This window comes from Trachurus japonicus, chromosome 4, assembly GCF_045865225.1.
Source record: "Trachurus japonicus isolate A0001 chromosome 4, Traja_1.0".
NCBI lineage: Eukaryota > Metazoa > Chordata > Actinopteri > Carangiformes > Carangidae > Trachurus > Trachurus japonicus.
Genome location: NC_140910.1, coordinates 1,120,512 through 1,138,099, shown reverse-complemented (window position 1 = coordinate 1,138,099; position 17,588 = coordinate 1,120,512). Strand labels below are relative to the sequence as shown.

General features: G+C 43.7%; 1 protein-coding gene across 1 annotated transcript; it reads left to right on the top strand.

The window, feature by feature from the left end:
* Positions 1-146: 146 nt before the first annotated feature.
* On the top strand, positions 147-4,824 carry mmachc (metabolism of cobalamin associated C). The gene is made up of 5 exons (XM_085773216.1): positions 147-292; positions 417-614; positions 1,917-2,069; positions 2,414-2,590; positions 3,007-4,824. The coding sequence occupies exons 1-5, from the start codon at positions 203-205 to the stop codon at positions 3,187-3,189; spliced, it is 801 nt and encodes a 266-aa protein (XP_085629342.1). The 5' UTR covers positions 147-202; the 3' UTR covers positions 3,190-4,824.
* Positions 4,825-17,588: the final 12,764 nt, after the last annotated feature.

Genomic DNA, 17,588 nt, shown 5'->3' with positions numbered 1-17,588 from the left:
GGTTATTCCGCTCTTTGCTTCTTTAGACACACAGAGTCAGTCACACTGTAATATTGTACAATTGCTCTGAAACGCGTTGTATTGAGTAGTTATTGTCCACCAATTCAGAGCAGTTTGAAGAAATAACGTAAGTATAGCTGATAGGACTCACGCAATAGAACACCATATCCCACAATCCTTCGCTCTATGTTTACCTGCAACAATGGCGGCTTCCACGCTCAATGTGGAAAATGTAACAGGGCTGTTAGAGAACTATTTATCCAAACTGGGACTAGAAGTCCACCCTCTAAAGGTACCGTGGTGGCACTATTTTCTCTTTAGCGCGTAGCTCTGACAGCACGAGGGGCTTCATACTGGAATGTGTCTGTTTATTTGTCTTTCTGAACGTCTCTGCTTTCTGTCTCTTATGTACACAGGTTGCTTGGTATAACTCGGTGCTGCCCTCGTCCCTGCGCCTGGCCTACCCTGATGACAGCCTCGCTGTGGTGGTACTCAGCACTCCGGCCATGTTTGAACAAGCCTTCCTGCCCTTCCTGGAGGAGGGGGGATGCCACAGCCTGACTGACCCCATAGACCAGTGTGTCAAACACTGTGTCACCTCTGCTGTCTCACAGGTCAGGGGTGTGGGGAGAGAGGGGGGGACGGAGAGACAAGGCTTTTTTATCTGACTGTATCCTGATAGAAGAGGTCCAGAAAGTCACACAATCAGATGGTAATTCAACCGTTAAGTACATACTTGAAAAATAGGGAAATAATGCAAACATTGTCAGAAAACAGCCCAACAACAATGCCCACAGCTTTACAATAGATATTGCAGTATTTAAAGCAGAAGTAAGTGGAATGTTTGTGTTAATATAAGTCTTAAATAGTTATATCTTCCGACAGCAATCACTTTTATAGAGTGTTTGGTCCGAAATACGGGTCTGTCAGTCACTCTGCTCTGCTGTAAGCTGAGGAGAAAACTTTCCTTGTATCCTACAACCTTTATCCAATGAGGAGAGAGAACGGCATAAAAGGGCGGTTCTCTCTGTGTGCAGCCAAGGGATGCGCGTGAATGTGGTGACGTAGGGACGAGGGCGGGGACTGCTAACTCCATCGGCTGACAAGAAGTTAGCCAAAACGACCGGATCGCTTACTTCTGCTTTAACACTATGGGAAAATCTCAAGTGCTTTCTTCTCCTCCTGGCACATATTTGGTCAAGTCAAGTCATCTGTATGTATCCTGTGGGTGATGGGTAGCCAGTGGAGGGAGGCAAGGATGGGGGCGATGTGGTCTCTCTTTTTTGATCTGCTTAATTTTGTACAAGCTGAAGACGGGTTGGAGAAAACTGGGAGATACCAAAATACAGTGAACTGCAGTAGGGGAAGAGAAGGCGTGGGTGACTTTCTCCAGGTCAGCGGTACTGAGAAATGAGCGGAGTTTGGACATGGTACGGAGCTGCATGAAACTTCATTTTATTACTTGCGTTTTTTGCATGTGATTTGACAGAGGGGCTAATGGACCAAGATGGGGAGGGATACTGTGGGTTTAAGTGCTGTGTACCAAACAGGATAACTTCAGGTTTGTTTTCATTCAGCTGGAGAAAGTTTGAGGGCATCCAGGCCTTGACATCTGTGAGGCAGTTCTTGAGGTGAGCTAGTTTGTTGTAGTTATTGGGCTCTAGGAGGAGGTACTGTAGATTTGCGTACCGTCTGGGAACAGTGAAAGGTAAATGTTGTGATTTTAGATCATTTGGCCTAGTGGGAGCCCCAGAGCAGCTGTGGCTCACCACCTGTGGTTTCTGTAAAGTGCTTTGGGTGTTGGGACAAGCACTATATGAATGTAATCCATTATTATTATATCTATGACAATTGTAATGTTTGGACTAACTTCGAGTTGGTTATACACCCCCCCTCCCCTTGTTTCTCCACTGCAGTGTTTTCCAGGACAGAAGGTGGATGTCAGATATGACTATGAGATGCTACCAAGCAGGAAACCAAAGTTCTTGGCACAGACTGCAGCACACGTCTCTGGAGCAGCTTTCTACTACCAGCAGGCAGATGTCACCGACCAACCCTGGGCTGAAAAGGTCATTTTTTGTTGTGGGATATGATTTGATTTTTTATGATATGGTTCCAGTTGAAAATTCTGACTTGGAACTTGGAAAATCTTACTTCAGAGTAAGTAATTAAGTAAGAGGCCTTTATTGTCACTGCCTTAAAATACAATTAAACTGCAACTGCCTATCATAGTGGTGGCATACATACTTAAAACCACACACAAATCTTACTTCTGAGTACAAATGGAATGCACCATTATTGTTGTTGTTGTTGTTCTTATTCTTGTTGTTGTCTTCTTCTCCTCCCCTTCCTCCTCCACCGCATCCTCCTCCTCCTCATTGGATGTCATGCACCTCCCTCTGTTTACCCACAGAAAATGTTTGGCGTGTGTGTGCACCCAAGGTTCGGGGGCTGGTTTGCCATTCGAGCCCTGTTGGTGTTTGAACACCTGACGGTGGGCTCTGAGCTGGTGCAGCCTGCTCCTCCTGACTGTGTGCCCACCAGGGAGGGCAGGATAAAGCTGCTGGAGGCTTTCAACTTCCACTGGCAGGTACAGTACCTTGGTACACCTGGACTGTTTCATGTCAAAGACCAGCAGACAGATGGCCTTTAGATCAGAGACAGCCTGTTGTCCTGTGGCCCCACTTCTGAGGAGATATCAGTTGTGTGAAAATATTTAATGAAAAAGGTAATGTAGGGGTTGAGATGTTTTGATCGATTTTGATAGTGGAATTTGTCAATTATTCATTTCTTTTCTTTGTTAAAACTTTTTTTCTCCATTAAGGCCCACTGTAGTTTAACTCAGGAGAATTCCAGTAGTTAAAGTTAATATCATTTAAAAACACTTTCTCTTCATGATACCTACTTTAACCTGTGAGTGGGTTTGTGTATGCTTTTAATGGATTTAGATATGTGGAAACACAGAGTGCAAAGTGTTTAGTAAACTTTTCTATTTTGCCTCACCAGGACTGGGGCTACAGAGATGCTGTCTGTCCAGAACAGACCTACTCTCTAAAACAGAAGGATTACTTTTCCACTCCTCCTGCTCAGCGGTTTGCTCTGCTCAGGACTTGGGGCTTTCTGCCAAAGGATGACCATCAACATGAAACCAACACAGACACGCAGAGCCAGGACAGTGGACATGGGTGAAGGAGAAGAACAGGTGCGCTGTGGAAGTACTGCCCACCCACTCTGAGCACACACCACTCAACTGCCTTATTCTGAACCCTGGTCCACAGGGTGCATGGGATGCTTTTCCAGAACTTGTACTGCTGCGAGGCTGCTATATCATATGTTCACACTACGTTACTGTAATATCTGCCTGAGTGAAAGGCATCTTCTTTTATTGTCTAATGTATTTAATGTGATCCTGACTACACTCATTCATGTACATTGTAGAAGATCAATGGTAAGGACTATTCCAGGCCTCATAGCTGTCACCGTTCAGGCAGCAACAGCTGATCTGATTAGAATTTCTGTTTCAGTAAAACCTGTTGTATTTTCAGAACTACGTAGCTCTGCTCCAGTTGTGCTTTCTGAAAGCTCCACTCCAACTCAACAAACCAGGGGAATCACCATTTGTTTAGTCACATGCAGCCATATTCTGAAGAATGCACTTTATCAGCGTGTGCCATACTAAAACCCCCAGACTGTGTGTGTGATATTTTTATTAGTGTTAATAATGAAGCTATGAAAATAATCAAACTCTCAGGAGTGTCAAACACCTCCAAAGGAGGCAGAATGTAAAAACTGAGCATATAGACAAAATGGGTAAACCAATGACTACCAGTCTGAAAAAGAAAGCTGTAAAGGATCAGTACACCAAATAAAAAAAACAACAGTTGTAGTCGTTATAGTTGTACATTCACAATTATTTTGTATTCATCCTTCCATCCGTTGGTTCAATTGTTTTGGCCTTGCCTTCAGTTTACCTGGCACTCATCTTGCATTATAGATGTGAGCTGCCTCTGCTCCAGCCTGGTGACAGGCTGACAACTTTCAGCTGTAACTATCTCCCTCTGTCACTGAGTCAGCACTCTTCCTACTCAACACTGTAGCAGCGGGACACACAGGTTCATGAGATGTTTGTCTTTTTTAAATTTTTTTGAGACAAAGGTAAATTCAAACAGACTCTTAAAGGCCTAACAGCTGCTCAGAACAACCCATGGTCATCTGCAGCGGTACCACGTGTGCTCTTTTTCTGACTGAAAGTTACACAGGAGGAATGCAACGGTATCAGCAGCTCTGCAGCAGAAATGCATTGCAGAGCATGTCTGTATTTCTACCCCTAGATGTCACTGTGCTCTTGATAATGCAGCCTGTGGCTGTATGCTGCTGTCTAACAGCATCTGCACTTGATAAAGTCAAGTACACAATCTGCAGATAACCTGCCACAAGTATACCACGTACCTACTCTATCTAATACGTAAACTTACTCATTCATTTGAAGCAGGTTTATTCTCACTCCCATCATAATTTACACTTTGCTTCCCGCCTCTTATCCTGCTGAGCTGTCTTAGCTTCATTTCACTTTGTCTGCTGGTTGCAACACCCCTCTCTCTCTTTCCCTCTCATAGTGCATCCCTCTCCTCACCCCTTCTCCCTCCCCTGCTACAGTGTGTATCTGTGTACTGAATCAGCATTTCAGAGCTGTATGCCGCAGGCCTGCAGAGAGGCAGACCATGGAGTTAATTATACTCCCACAGATACTCCATCTCTCCCCTAGCCCCCTCCTCTATTGCTCCATCCCACCTCTTTCTTCCTCCCTCCCACTTTCTCTCTTTCAGTGTATACATCCTAAACTCTGCAGTTCACCTCTTAGTCCTATCATGAGCTTCTAGGGATGTCCGAATATCACCTAACTACCATTCTTATTTTATTTTTCAGCACAATTTCTGCAAGCTGTCTATAGCACAAAACACAACAAGAACAGGTACAGGGAACTTTAGCAGCGCAAATGCCCTTGTTGCAGTGTTTGTCTGCATTCTTGTTTCTCCTTGCATCCCTTCCTCATGATTTTCTTTAGAGACATATGATAAGTGAGAATCCAACCCTCTGGTAGATCTCAGGGATTGCACGTCTCTAACTGCTGTTATGAGCAAGAGGCTGCAAGCTCGGTCCTCACCATCTGCAGCTGGAAATGCACTGATGTCTGGATTATGTCGTGTAGGTTGCATGTCAAAAATGAAGCTAGAAGCTATGGAGAGTGAGGTGAGGCTGAGGCTCCCTGTCCCCCCTCTGTTCAGCATCCTGCAGGAGTCAGTTGTCTCCACAGTGCAGTTTGAGTTTTGGCAGTCAGAGCTACACCATCGAGCTCTCATGGATCTTGTTCTTTTGCTGGTCTGCAGAGGCAGTTTTGCACCTTATTGTGGAATACAGGAGGTTACCAGCAACTGCTTTTTTTTCTTTCATATGATCCACAATGATACAAAGAAAAAGTCATGAGCCAAAAATATTAGGGATTGTTTTAAATACAATTCACACTATATGTTGTAGTTTAAGACTGCTTGTAACAGTGTAGGAGTGAAACTCACAGTAAAGACCAACATAAGCTAATGCTGATCTGAAAGGTTACAATCAATTTGTTAGAAGAAGCAGTGTTAAAAGTCTATTTGGTGTAGCTCTTGAAGATAAAAAACAAAAAACACAAAAAACAAAACAACACTGGACAGTAATGACATGTTTGTGAACATTAAAAATTATTTGGTGCTGGAATAGTTATAAATACATGAAAAAGAAGAGAAAGAAAGGGGGAATAAATGAGTGGTGAGTGGTGTTTCATGAGCTGTGCATCAGTGAAGCAGTGTTGTACGCCCACAGACATCAGTTAGCAACAAGGGAGGGGAAAGGCCAGCAGCGTAGCGGCAACACTGAGTTGGGAGTGGGAGGAGGAAAAGCCCAGAATCCAGAGAATTGTTGGAAGTGATATTTACATTACTCCTGAGTATTTCAAAATGAGTAAAAAGGGAGAGCAGGAAACATCAAGAGCTCTCAAATATTATTACACATGGATGGAGATTTATGAGAACGTGTGACTGCACTTCCTCTTTTTGGTTACTCTAACAAATTATTCTCCCTTTATTCTCGCAGGCCCCCCTCTCTCTAAACCACACCACCTCAGCGTGCACATGTGTTTCCAGAGCTTTTACATTTTTCAAAGCGTCTCCTTATCACTTTCGTTGGATTTGCATAATTAGCTAGTCCTATGCTTCAGAATTTCCCATGCAGCCAATCCCTTGTCAGTGTTGGTTGATGAGGCCAATGGGTGTGAAGAGGGAGTGGTCAGCCAAGGACAGAGGGGTCTGAGGAGAGGGAGGGCTGACTGATTATCTCATTATCAGACTTACCAGTCAATTAAACTAGAAATTCCTCATAGAAACACTCAACTCATATGTGAAGTACAGAGAAAAACATGGAATCTGGACCAAAATTACAAAACCAGATGTATCAATACATGGTACAGGCACTAACATGCACTAAGTATGCCAACATACACAGCTGAAGCAGCCTGCCTGATGGAAATGCATGTGTTGAGCTGTGAGCCATCACTGAGCCTGCATGAGAACAGAAGACTCTCATGGTTAACCAAGTAACCATAATGTGCAGCAGGGCAGTGGAAGTGATCGTGGGCATTCATATAGTGGAAAATGCTGCAAGCAACCTCCCGGCGACTGGGATGTCCACATGTGTATGTGATGTTACTCACTGCTGTACTTTAAGTGTAATATCTGCACAGAGATGTTATGACAGCATTATTCCTGTTTCTCTCAGGGGAGCAACAACATAACAGCATCTACTTGACACCACATCGTCTCCACTTTAAACCCCACATCAAAGAGCGGTGTGGCAGTCAGACAGGAGGGAGGGATTAGCCCAAGGTAAGGTTCCCTTTACATAATCCACTGTTTTAGATTAGCGTCATTCCCCTGAGAATATCATACATTCAACCCCTTGAAACACAGAGGAAAATCACAGCCTCACAGATGTACAGTAAAGACACACACAAATATCCTTTACGTGTGTGTACACAATAGGGTTGTTCTGGAGTATACTACTGTACATGACATGTTACACTTCCAGGGAATGAGTTAAAGTGAGCCAGTGCAACATTGTGTAACAGTGGTGCAGATAGTCAGCAGACAGAGTTAATGTTAAATTAGACACATTAGCCACCCCTAAGATTCCAAGACCCCTGAGTTTACTGACATATTGACATTGCTCCACGTTATTACTCAACAATACTACAGTATGCAATTCATTTGTGTATTATTATTTTATATTTTTAAAGGGATGTTTTAACATTTTGGCAAATTCGCATATTGCCATAATTGTCAGTGCAAGCTGTTTTGAGATCAGCTGGGCTATTTCAGGGCTATTTCCCTCATCAAACTCATCAAATTCACAATCCAACAACTCCAAAACGCTCTCATGGACAAGTTGTGACCTGCATTCACCACGCTATGAAATAATAATGTAACATTACGAGACAGAGTTGTTTTCGAGGCAAATGCGTAAGTGACTTCAAAAGCAAGTAGTTCTAAGTATTTGCTTCATGTATCGTATATGTTACATAATTATACGTAGTGTGGTGAATGTGCAGGTCACAACTTGTCCACTAGAGCGTTTTGGAGTTGTTGGATTGCGTATGTGATGAGTTTGATGAGGGAAACGTAGAAATACCATAAGCCTCCATTGTGTTAGCTGAGCAGCTCACGTCTCTGCCCTGTCGATCTAAGAACAGCTTGCACCCACAATTAAAGGGACAACGAGGAGTTTGTATTTGGTTATAAAAGAGTCTCATATTAATGAGGATGAATCTATGTTACCACTTGTTAATGGGTCCATTTTTGATAAATATATTGTTTTGTCTTTATAGTTATTTTATTATTATTATTTGTTATTTCCTACTTTCGGTTTCGCGGACACTGCCCGGTGGGTCGTGGGCCGCTGAATCGCCATTTATGGTCGGAACTACGACGGTATCTGATCGTCTTCCAACCTCCAACTTTCGAAACACTTATTTACAGTATACAGAACATATACAATTCAGTTCTCATTACTGCACATGAACATTTCTATTCACTTAGATGTGCGTGTGCAGGACCCAGTTGTTTAATAATCACTGTTAGTGCATATAGCAGCTTCATATGTTACCTGAGCTAAACTGAGCTCTGTTCAAACCTTCAGACTGGAGACATCAGAGAAAGAAGTAAAGCATCCACAGTACACAGTACATAGAGAGAACCTATAGCAAAACCAAAAAGGTCTAGTGAAGTCTAACTTTCTCATTAACTGAATTATAGTGTTGATTGATTGTTTATAGTAAAGAAAATACCACAGAGCACTTACTGTAAAGTGACTAGAGGAGGCCTCTTACTGAATGATTACAATTAGCTCCAGCCCACCATCCTTTGCCTGACTGGCTGCTGTGGTGCTACTGTATGAGCTGATTTATAGCCATGCATTAAGTATTACATCACAGCTGCCAATGAAGTCTTTCAGCCTGCCTCTTGTATGAGATCCAGAGCCACAACAAGAGGCCTGGCCCATAAGGAACTGTGAGGAACATTTGCGTCATGCATTTCTGTTTCGCTCTCGTTGTGTTTCTCTCTCTTGTGTTTTCTGTTCACACACCTGTGGAAGATCCCTCAGGCGAAGAAGCAGAGAAACTGTGCAGAGTATTTGGTCTCTTACTGACGTTTCTCTGCTAGATGTCCTCCTGAAGCCTTTTACCTCCTTGTTTGCTTTCACTTTGTGTTTTCACATGGCTCTGCAGCCCCAGAGAGACTGATTTGTTGTGTCACGTTGCTGCACTATGGAGTTAAATTATGCTCACTGTTGGCTGTCATTACCTGTGATTACTCTCAGTGGAGTCTGTAGCTGTGGCATTGCTCTTGTTTGACAATGAAGTTCCTAGACTTTACTCACATTGCCTGAGTTAAAGTGTACAGTGCTGATCTGAACACCAGCGATCATCAAGAACAAACTGTTTTTATGGAGTTTTAAAACAGCTTGCCCTCATCTTCACAGCTGAACATGAACTAAAGATCTTGGGAATCACTTACAGGCCTTAAGCATTATGGTATATGTTTGTCCATCATCCACCCACACTATCATACATACACCCTGATTTGCATCCTGACCATAGCATTACTGCAGTGTGCTGCAGGCTCAGAAACACACTACACACAGTAGGCACTTTATGCGCATCTGTGCATAAACTGCATATTGATGCATTTTTATGTAAATGATCTCCACTCTGAGAGTTACACTACCGCTACATTGTAATGGCTGTTATCTACTCCAAGTCAGTATTTCCTACACAGTAAGTGTTTCTTTTGTTTAGCATTTGACCTTAATGTCAGGAATGGGCTGGTGTGGTGACTGGGTAATTTTACCTGACTGATGTGTTTTGTGCTGGGGAGCACCGCAGAGTAAAACACCAACTGTAATGGAGATGGTCAAAGGATGGTCAAGCCAAAACACTAAAATATTCACAGGCTGATGTGGAAATCCATCTGAGAAAGCTAGAAGAGACCGTAGGCTTTGCTTTCAAACCCGCAGCACTTGGTTCGCCTGTCGTCCACCATTCAGCATTGATAAGTGCAATGGGAGAACAGCTGAATTCATTAGGCTCAGATTGACCTGCTATGACGAGCAATTTAGTTTCAAACACAGTTAGGCACCTGCGGGAGAGAGGAAATTAGCATTTTAAATAGGATGATTATAGGCCAGGCCACTGTGTGTGTGTGTGTGTGTGTGTGTGTTCCTCCTGTGTAGCTATGCACGCAGAAGTCTCCCCTTCCTCTCACTTTGAGTAACACATTGCCATGGTTTATGCCATCTGACATATTGACATAACATAATGCTCTCCTCTCACGGCTGAATGCACTTTTTTATAAATAGGATGCGGGTGCTGAACGCAGCCTGAGAGGATTTCTGAGAGCACTTTAATCTGACACACACAACACAGTGAAACCAGCCAGCCCTACTCCTACATTTAGCTGGCAGGCCTCACAATAGTTGAGTGTGAGCATTGAAAATAACGATAGCTTTCATATGTTGGTTACAGCACAGAGATATAATCAAAGTTTTAACTAGCCTTTGAGTTTATCATTCAGTGACTTAAACGTTCTTTTATTTCCACAAATTCTGTGTTTTGCTCTGTCTTTATAGGCATATTTAATTAGCACATTTTAGTTTTACTAACTTTAGAATGTCACTTTGGTCCAGGCTAAAATAGCTATTAGATTAGACAGAAACCTTTTAGAATAATTGCCATTCAATTTTGCACAAATACCCATGATCCCTATGGGGATGAATCAATGACTTTGGTGATCCCCAGCTAACACCACCATGAGGTTGGCCTTTGTTGGTTTTTACCTGGTGATGTCCAATCAGAGCAGCCAAAGATACTCTACTACTTGTTCCCAAGCGTTATCTTGAAAACCAAACTTTAATGTCCAGCATTAACGTTAGCAAAAACCGTGTTAAAATTTGAAGTTAACCTCAACTGGCAAATGCCCGCACTTAGTAATTTTCATATTGATAATGTTAGCTGTTTAAATACCTAATGTTAGTACTGTAGCCAATGTCAATCTGGCTCTCTGCGTGGTGTTTCAGTATGGACTGCTCCAGGTGGGGTTCGAACCCTGGTCTCCCGCACGGCGGGCAAGGATGAAAACCGTTTTGCCAAGATGACCACTCGGTAGTCAGGTTTGCACGTCCTTTATGGGTGAGTGAGTGCACCCGGACCCTCCGTTACATTAGCAGATGATGACATAAATAGTCCACTTACTATCTCTACTGATAACATGCAACATACAACTTTTATCCACACACATGTTCACAACACGGGCAACAACGCCCACTTGACAGAAAGTGTATAACATTTAATGTCATTGCCATAGCTTGGAACGGGCCATCTTGTCAGAGTATAGAGTGTCTTTGATTGTAGCTTTATAACTTTGATTATCCCTTTGCTTTCTATCACAAATTCTGAATTTCTTTTTCTCTAATTATTTGTCAAAAAACTGCTCACAAAACAGCCCAATGCAAAGATTAGCATGCTAACAGGCTCAACTAAGATCTAACCCTAACCTTAACCCAAGTAGCCTAATCCAAATGTTGCTGTTACTTACCATTAGCAATATGGTAGAAGAACTTGGTGAACAGAACTAGGCTAGCCGCAGAGACACACACACACACACACACACACAGGGTTTTGACTGAGTTAGAAACGCTCCTCCTGACACACATGCCTACACACATTAACATACATGCACACACAATTGTTATTTCAGTTTTCTTGGTGTAAAAAGGGGGGCAGTGTGGTGAAGAGGATCTGTTTTTTCTTCTTTCTCTTCCTTTCCATCTTTCGTTCTGCTCTCTCATGTATTGATCCAAAAAAGTCAGTTTTAGCTGCAGCCTCCAGCAGGATATCTGACTATCCGACCCTGCTTTTCACCAGAACTCTCTTCATTCTCTGCCTTTCTGCCCTTTTTGTTTCCAAGGGTCAGCAAAACCTGCTTCTACTAGCCTACTGATGTGTGGTTGCTGCCTTTACTGATTTTGTGCCACAAACTGTGGTAGATTCTGAAATTCTCGTATTTTTTAGGCCATGGAGAAGGGTTTATATGATCCTGCTAGGGGGGGCGGGAGGGTGGGGGGGGACTGGTGAGTGTATCCCTTCAGGAAATTGTTAAAGATAGGCAAGTGAAAGGGAGCTGGGCAGATTTTAAGCAATAAAGATCCCTGCCTAACTCATGAGATTTGTTGAGTTCATAGCGCTATTATTCTGAGGCTGCTGAACTGCTGGTGAAGGAGGATTCTTCAGTCAAGAGGTTATTACACAGATTATTCAAATGCTCTGACAGATAGGGGGTCTTGTGCCATCCAGTACTCCCATTAATCTGGCCTGCTCTTCTTACTGTTCTTGTATATGGCCCAGCCTGCCCACCAGAAACTGCCTTCATCATCTCTTGTAACTGACTGATTCCACATGTTTTCCCATATTCCATGTTTTAAACTGTTTTCTTGTCTGTATACAACATTTACTGTATGTCACATCTGCCCGTCCTGGGTGAGGGATCCTCTGTCTCTCACCCTGAGCTTTCTTGGGAGTTTTTCCTGAGTGGATGTGAGGGTCTAAGGACAGAGGATGTTGTGATGATGCTGTGTAAAAGCCCTTAAAGACAAACCGTTGGTAAAAATGGGTTGTACTAATAAAAATTGCCTTGCCTTGTTTTCACACTATCATGTCAGCTATACTGGCTTGACTGTGCCGGGGCTCTGCAGCTGTGTGTGTCTCATCTGAGTGGGTTTCTCCTTGGTAATATTCAGTGTCTCCAGAGAGGAGTCAGACTAAACCTAAACCTCAAATAGGATCAAGAAGCCATCCATCACACAAACAACACAGCTACTGTAACCAGCCACTTAGAGTGCTGAGTCAGCAGTTTCTGAGAAAAGGGAGTGTGAGAACATTTCCTTTATTTGTGTTTTGACAAAAAATGCTAAGTGTGAAGGACATGCTTTATGCGGAAGGACTCATTTCAATCATGAGACTCTCTGCAGAAAAATAAAACCCACACATCCCATAGTCTTCTACCTCAGGTTCAAACTGTCCTCCATGTCTATTCCTTCTCCAGAGGCCTCTTTCTTACTGCTGCTACAGAAGAATGGGACTTGAATGTTGCATACGCCTCTTCTCACATTAAAGTGGAGGTTTACATATTAAAAAAAACACGTGACAGGACAATGTGCACATGTGAATATGTGTATGCACATCTTCTGGATAGTAAAAATTGTATGCTGAAGATTTGCATTGATCACTTTTGTTTCATAATTGTTAATGTAGGACCAATTCTCAGTTTTCCAGCCTGTGACCCTGGACTCACAGACTGCATGTATTACTAATGTCCACACTTGTACACATCTGCTGGAATGATGGTTTTCATGCAGAGGTACTCAGTTCTCCTGCTCATCCAGGCCTTCTCCTTCATGATCACAACTTGCATTGTGATCTCATTACTTCCTCACACCATTCCATCAACACACTGGTACAAAGTAGACAGAGAATAAAAGACTTTGGGTGTTCATGGAGAGAGCTACAGTATTTACTGATTACTTCACAGAGAGTGTTTGTGTATGTCTTTGAAGAGTCTCTGTCACTGTCAAAACAGGACTCACACAGTTTATTATGCTGATCCAAATTCCAAAAGGAGTTCAATTACTTGTCTTTGCTAATGTTTTAATTTGGCTCTTCAGTAGAGCACCAGAGTGAAAATCCTGACACTTGACTAAGAGAAAAAGAGAAGGAAGAGAGAGGGAAAGGAGGGGGGGTTGGGAGAGAGAGAGTAAAAGACATGATGAGACCTCATTAAGGCTACAGTGAAGTGAGTGTGTGCCCGTGCACTGCCGGCAAGAGCCAGTCATACGTATGTGTGTCTATTGAAGTGTGTGTGCGTGTGTGTGTGTGTCAGTCAGAGCAAATCTAGGAAGCCCATGGGAGGGTTAAGTAGGGAAACAGAAGAGATTGAGGTGGGAAATTCTCATCAAAAATGTCCAAATCAGGAAAGGTGTCGACAAGAGCCACCCTGCAAGGGGACAGAGGGGAACAGAGGCTTCAGCAAGGAGTGTGTGTGCGTGTGTGTGCGTGTGTGTGCGTGCATGCGTGCGTGCGTGCACTCGTGCATGAGGCAAGAAAAGAAACGCAGTCTGACATAAGGGTGGCATTTTATGATGCTGAAAAGGAGCATAAGAAAATGAGAGTTACATTGCTAAGATTAGCAGATTGAGACGGAGAGGGAGGGGCGCATATGCGTCACGATGTGGGGGCTCCATCTCAGGGGTGAGGTCATGTTGAGAAGGGGTGATTGGACGGGGAGGGGGGGTCCTTGGGGGCAGTCCTGTGGTAATGAGCTATTAATCTCAGAGGAAGAGGAGCTCTATTACGGGAACTCTGAGCTGCTATTCTGAGGTTTAATCTGAGGCACAGAGGCTGGTTCACCTTCTCATGCTGCTCAGCACAGATCCAGCCCCCCCTGTGACAACCTGCTGAATGTAAAGGGAAGGCAAGATTGAGGGTGCAGGCTCTTGAGTCAAATGTGGATAAATGTCCCCAAAACGTTTCAGTGTGATGTGACGTCTCTGTTTTATCTCTCCCTAAAGTCACCTCTGCTCACTGAATTAAAGCAGAAGTAAGCGATCCGATCGTTTTGGCTAACTTTCTGTCAGCTGATGGAGTTAGCAGTCCCCGCCCTCGTCCCTACGTCACCACATTCACGCGCATCCCTTGGCTACACACACAGAGAGGACCGCCCCTTTATGCCGTTCTCTCTCCTCATTGGATAAAGGTTGTAGGATACAAGGAAAGTTTTCTCCTCGGCTTACAGCAGAGCAGAGTGACTGACAGACCCGTGTTTCAGACCAAACACACTCTATGTAAGTGATTGCTGTCGGAAGATAGAACTATTTAAGACTTATATTAACACAAACATTCCGCTTACTTCTGCTTTAATATCTTGTGGGGTTCTGGGGGTGCAATCCAAAATTGTTGAAATGTCTTTTTAAACATGAAGTTGAATTGGAAAAAAAGAAGGAATTAAGTTACATTTAAAAGTCCATCCATCCATCCGCAGATCCTCCTGGGGGACCCTGAGGCATTCCCAGTCCACATGAGATACAGTATATGATCTCTCCATCATATCCTGGATCAGCTCCGGGGGCCTCCTACCAACCAGCGCTGCTGATGCTGCTTCAGCCTGAAATGGACGGATGGATGGATGAGCTGCATCAAAGAGGCCTCTCCATAAACGAGACCGACAGTCACACTCCCAGTCAATTTTCTGCCTGAGCAGGAAGCCATGAGTTTGGTAACTATGGTACAAGATACAAGCTAAAGTCCTGATAAGGCACTTAAGTGTACACTGGATTTTCTCAAAAAAGCCACACTCCACATCAGTTTGTGTTCTTACTTTACCTCTGATCCTTAGCTGATATTAGTTGAAACGTTTCCTCGTCCTTGTTTCTCTGCATCGTTGTGTGAGTGTGACCTGGTGACACACTGAGCTGTCAGGATGGATTCAGGCTCCTCGGAGCTGGCAGCAGAGCCTGGGCCTGGCGTTCTGGCATCGCCATATCTGGTCCTTCAGAGGCCCACAGACACACCGATGCACCACTTACCACACACACACACACACACACGTCACACACATGCCCCTTACATTTGAACAAACACGTGCACAAACACACACACCTTACACTATTAGCTGGGCTGCCAGGCCGAACCCTCTCACCTACAGAATGTGCAGTACCTATATGGATACACTCCCCCCCTGTTTGTCACTTCTCTACCTCCCTCAGCTGTGTTTTTCTCTCCCTCTCTACGTGAAGTGCCAAGAGAAGACAGCTCCACTGCAGTAGCTGACCCATCCTGGCAGAGGTGAGGTTGGATAATAAAACCGCTGGTCCTGCCAAAAAAGACAAGCGGAGATAAAGGAGGGAGGTAAAGCAAAGGAGAGCGGAAGACAAGACAAGTGAAGAGAGAGAGAGAGTGAGTGAGTGGAAAAGAAATGAGCGCAAACAGGAGAGAGAAGAAATACTGGAGGCATGAAGGAAGCTGGAAAAATGACAAGGGGAATTAAGGAGGGTGAAAGATTAAAAAAAAAAAAAGACACAGGAATAAGTGTAGTTCAGGGTTGACAAGGTTTGCATGAGGCTGCAGGTGCAGCATTATGCACCTCTTTCCTCTTCCTCTCCCACCCCTCCATCCATCCCATCTTGAGTGCCAGGGCATTGGTGCAGAGGCTATATCAATCACCTCTCTGCCCTCCTTCCCTCCATCTCGCATTGTGCTGACATAGTGCGAGTGCTTTTTCACATCACTGTAGGACACAGAAAAGACCCAAAGGAAGCACACTTTAAAAAAAGAAAGAGACCACAGTCATTGGTTAAACATCAGTCTATCATTTTAATAATAGTAAAAGATAAAATGGTACTTAATATAAGTTACTGCAGTTTTTAAATAGCCAGAACTGCTAAGTCATACAGAAGCAAGTTCTGTTTAAATTCATACAGTAATAGTTTGATTGTGTGTGTGTGTGTGTGTGTGTGTGTGTGTGTGTGCGTGTGTGTGCGTGTGTGTGCGTGTGTGTGCGCAAGTATGGAAAGCAAAACATGAAAGACAAAACAGGAGAACTACTGTAAGTCAGACAACCAATGTTATAGCCTGCTGATATTTATCAAGACTGTTGTGTTGTATGTTGTGTGTTTTTTCTTTCTAAACCTTCTCATGACCTCTGACTTACAGTCAGGACATATTGTTCCCTCGCTTTTCACACCTGATACAGCAGTTTTTATGAAAACCAACAACCAAGTCTCAGTCCTAGCGGCTTAAAGCGTGAACAAGAACTACAACTAGTTCTGGCTCATTTGCAGAATGTTTCGCCAATAAATTAAATGCTGCTTTCACTTCAAGTTCGAATCAGACTGTGTTGACTTTTCTAGGATGGACGGCAAAGCTGACAATTATTGTTTTCTCCTTCTTACGGTAGTGCAACAACTTTCTGACTGGCCTGTTTCACATGTCACAATCCACTCAGTGCCTACTTTTTCTGCCAAAGGTCACATTTACAAAGCTGCTTGTTCTCACTGAGGGCTTTTCCTTCTAACTGTATTTGTGAATGCTTCCCCTCATCAATGTCTTCCTTGCAGGAGTCAAACTTTGTGGATCTCTAAGACAGAGGCAGCAACTGCCAAGTAAGCATAACATTATACAGTAGGATGACCACAATTATGAGAATAAGACACAGGTTGACAGATAGCAGTGTGTAATTATCCTCTCTACTGTACCATGGTTGTCTAATGATGCTCTTGTCCTTTATAGTGCAACCATCTCCTCTCTTAACACCATTCAAGGGCGAGCAAGCAGAGGGAATCCTGCTGACAGCCACAGTCTCCTCTGCTCCCACGCAACGTCATCTACACAATGGCTCTATGCTAGAAAGTGCGTATCTGTGTGTGTGCGTGTGTGTGAGTGTCTTGTGTTTTTTTCTCCTACTAAGACAAATGAGATGAGAGCGTGACCTATCACCACCACAGCCCGCTGTCAGTCAGGAGACTGAGGAGGATCTAGAGACATGAACTGCTTCAAAGGAAAGGCTCCAAGAAAACACTCGTCTTACCCATGAAAGTGTGTGTGCATGTGTGTGTGTGTGTGTGTGTGTGTGTGTGTGTGTGTGTGTGCAATGATGGGACGGGTTATTGACTTATTGCATTAGATGGTCTCTGTGCTTCATGCTCACGCTCTAAGATCGCCCTCAGAGAAATAACAGGATGAGGCCAAGTACAGAAACCCCCCCCCCCCCCACACACACGCACAAACTCACACACACACACCATTGGATGTGTGCGTACAAAATGTTTTGTCTCTAGCGTTGCTGTTGTGCTTCTGGGGTTTTGTGTTCTTAGTACTGTATACATCTGACAGCTCTGTCTGTCAGACTACGAGCCGAGTCAGTCACGTTCTCTGTTGATGTTCGTGTGTGTGT

Bases quoted from the DNA above. Each gene is read 5' to 3' on its own strand.
- mmachc (XM_085773216.1), top strand. From the start codon at position 203: ATGGCGGCTTCCACGCTCAATGTGGAAAATGTAACAGGGCTGTTAGAG. The intron at 293-416 runs GTACCGTGGTGG...TTATGTACACAG, and splicing joins TAGAAGTCCACCCTCTAAAG to GTTGCTTGGTATAACTCGGT. The intron at 2,070-2,413 runs GTCATTTTTTGT...GTTTACCCACAG, and splicing joins ACCAACCCTGGGCTGAAAAG to AAAATGTTTGGCGTGTGTGT.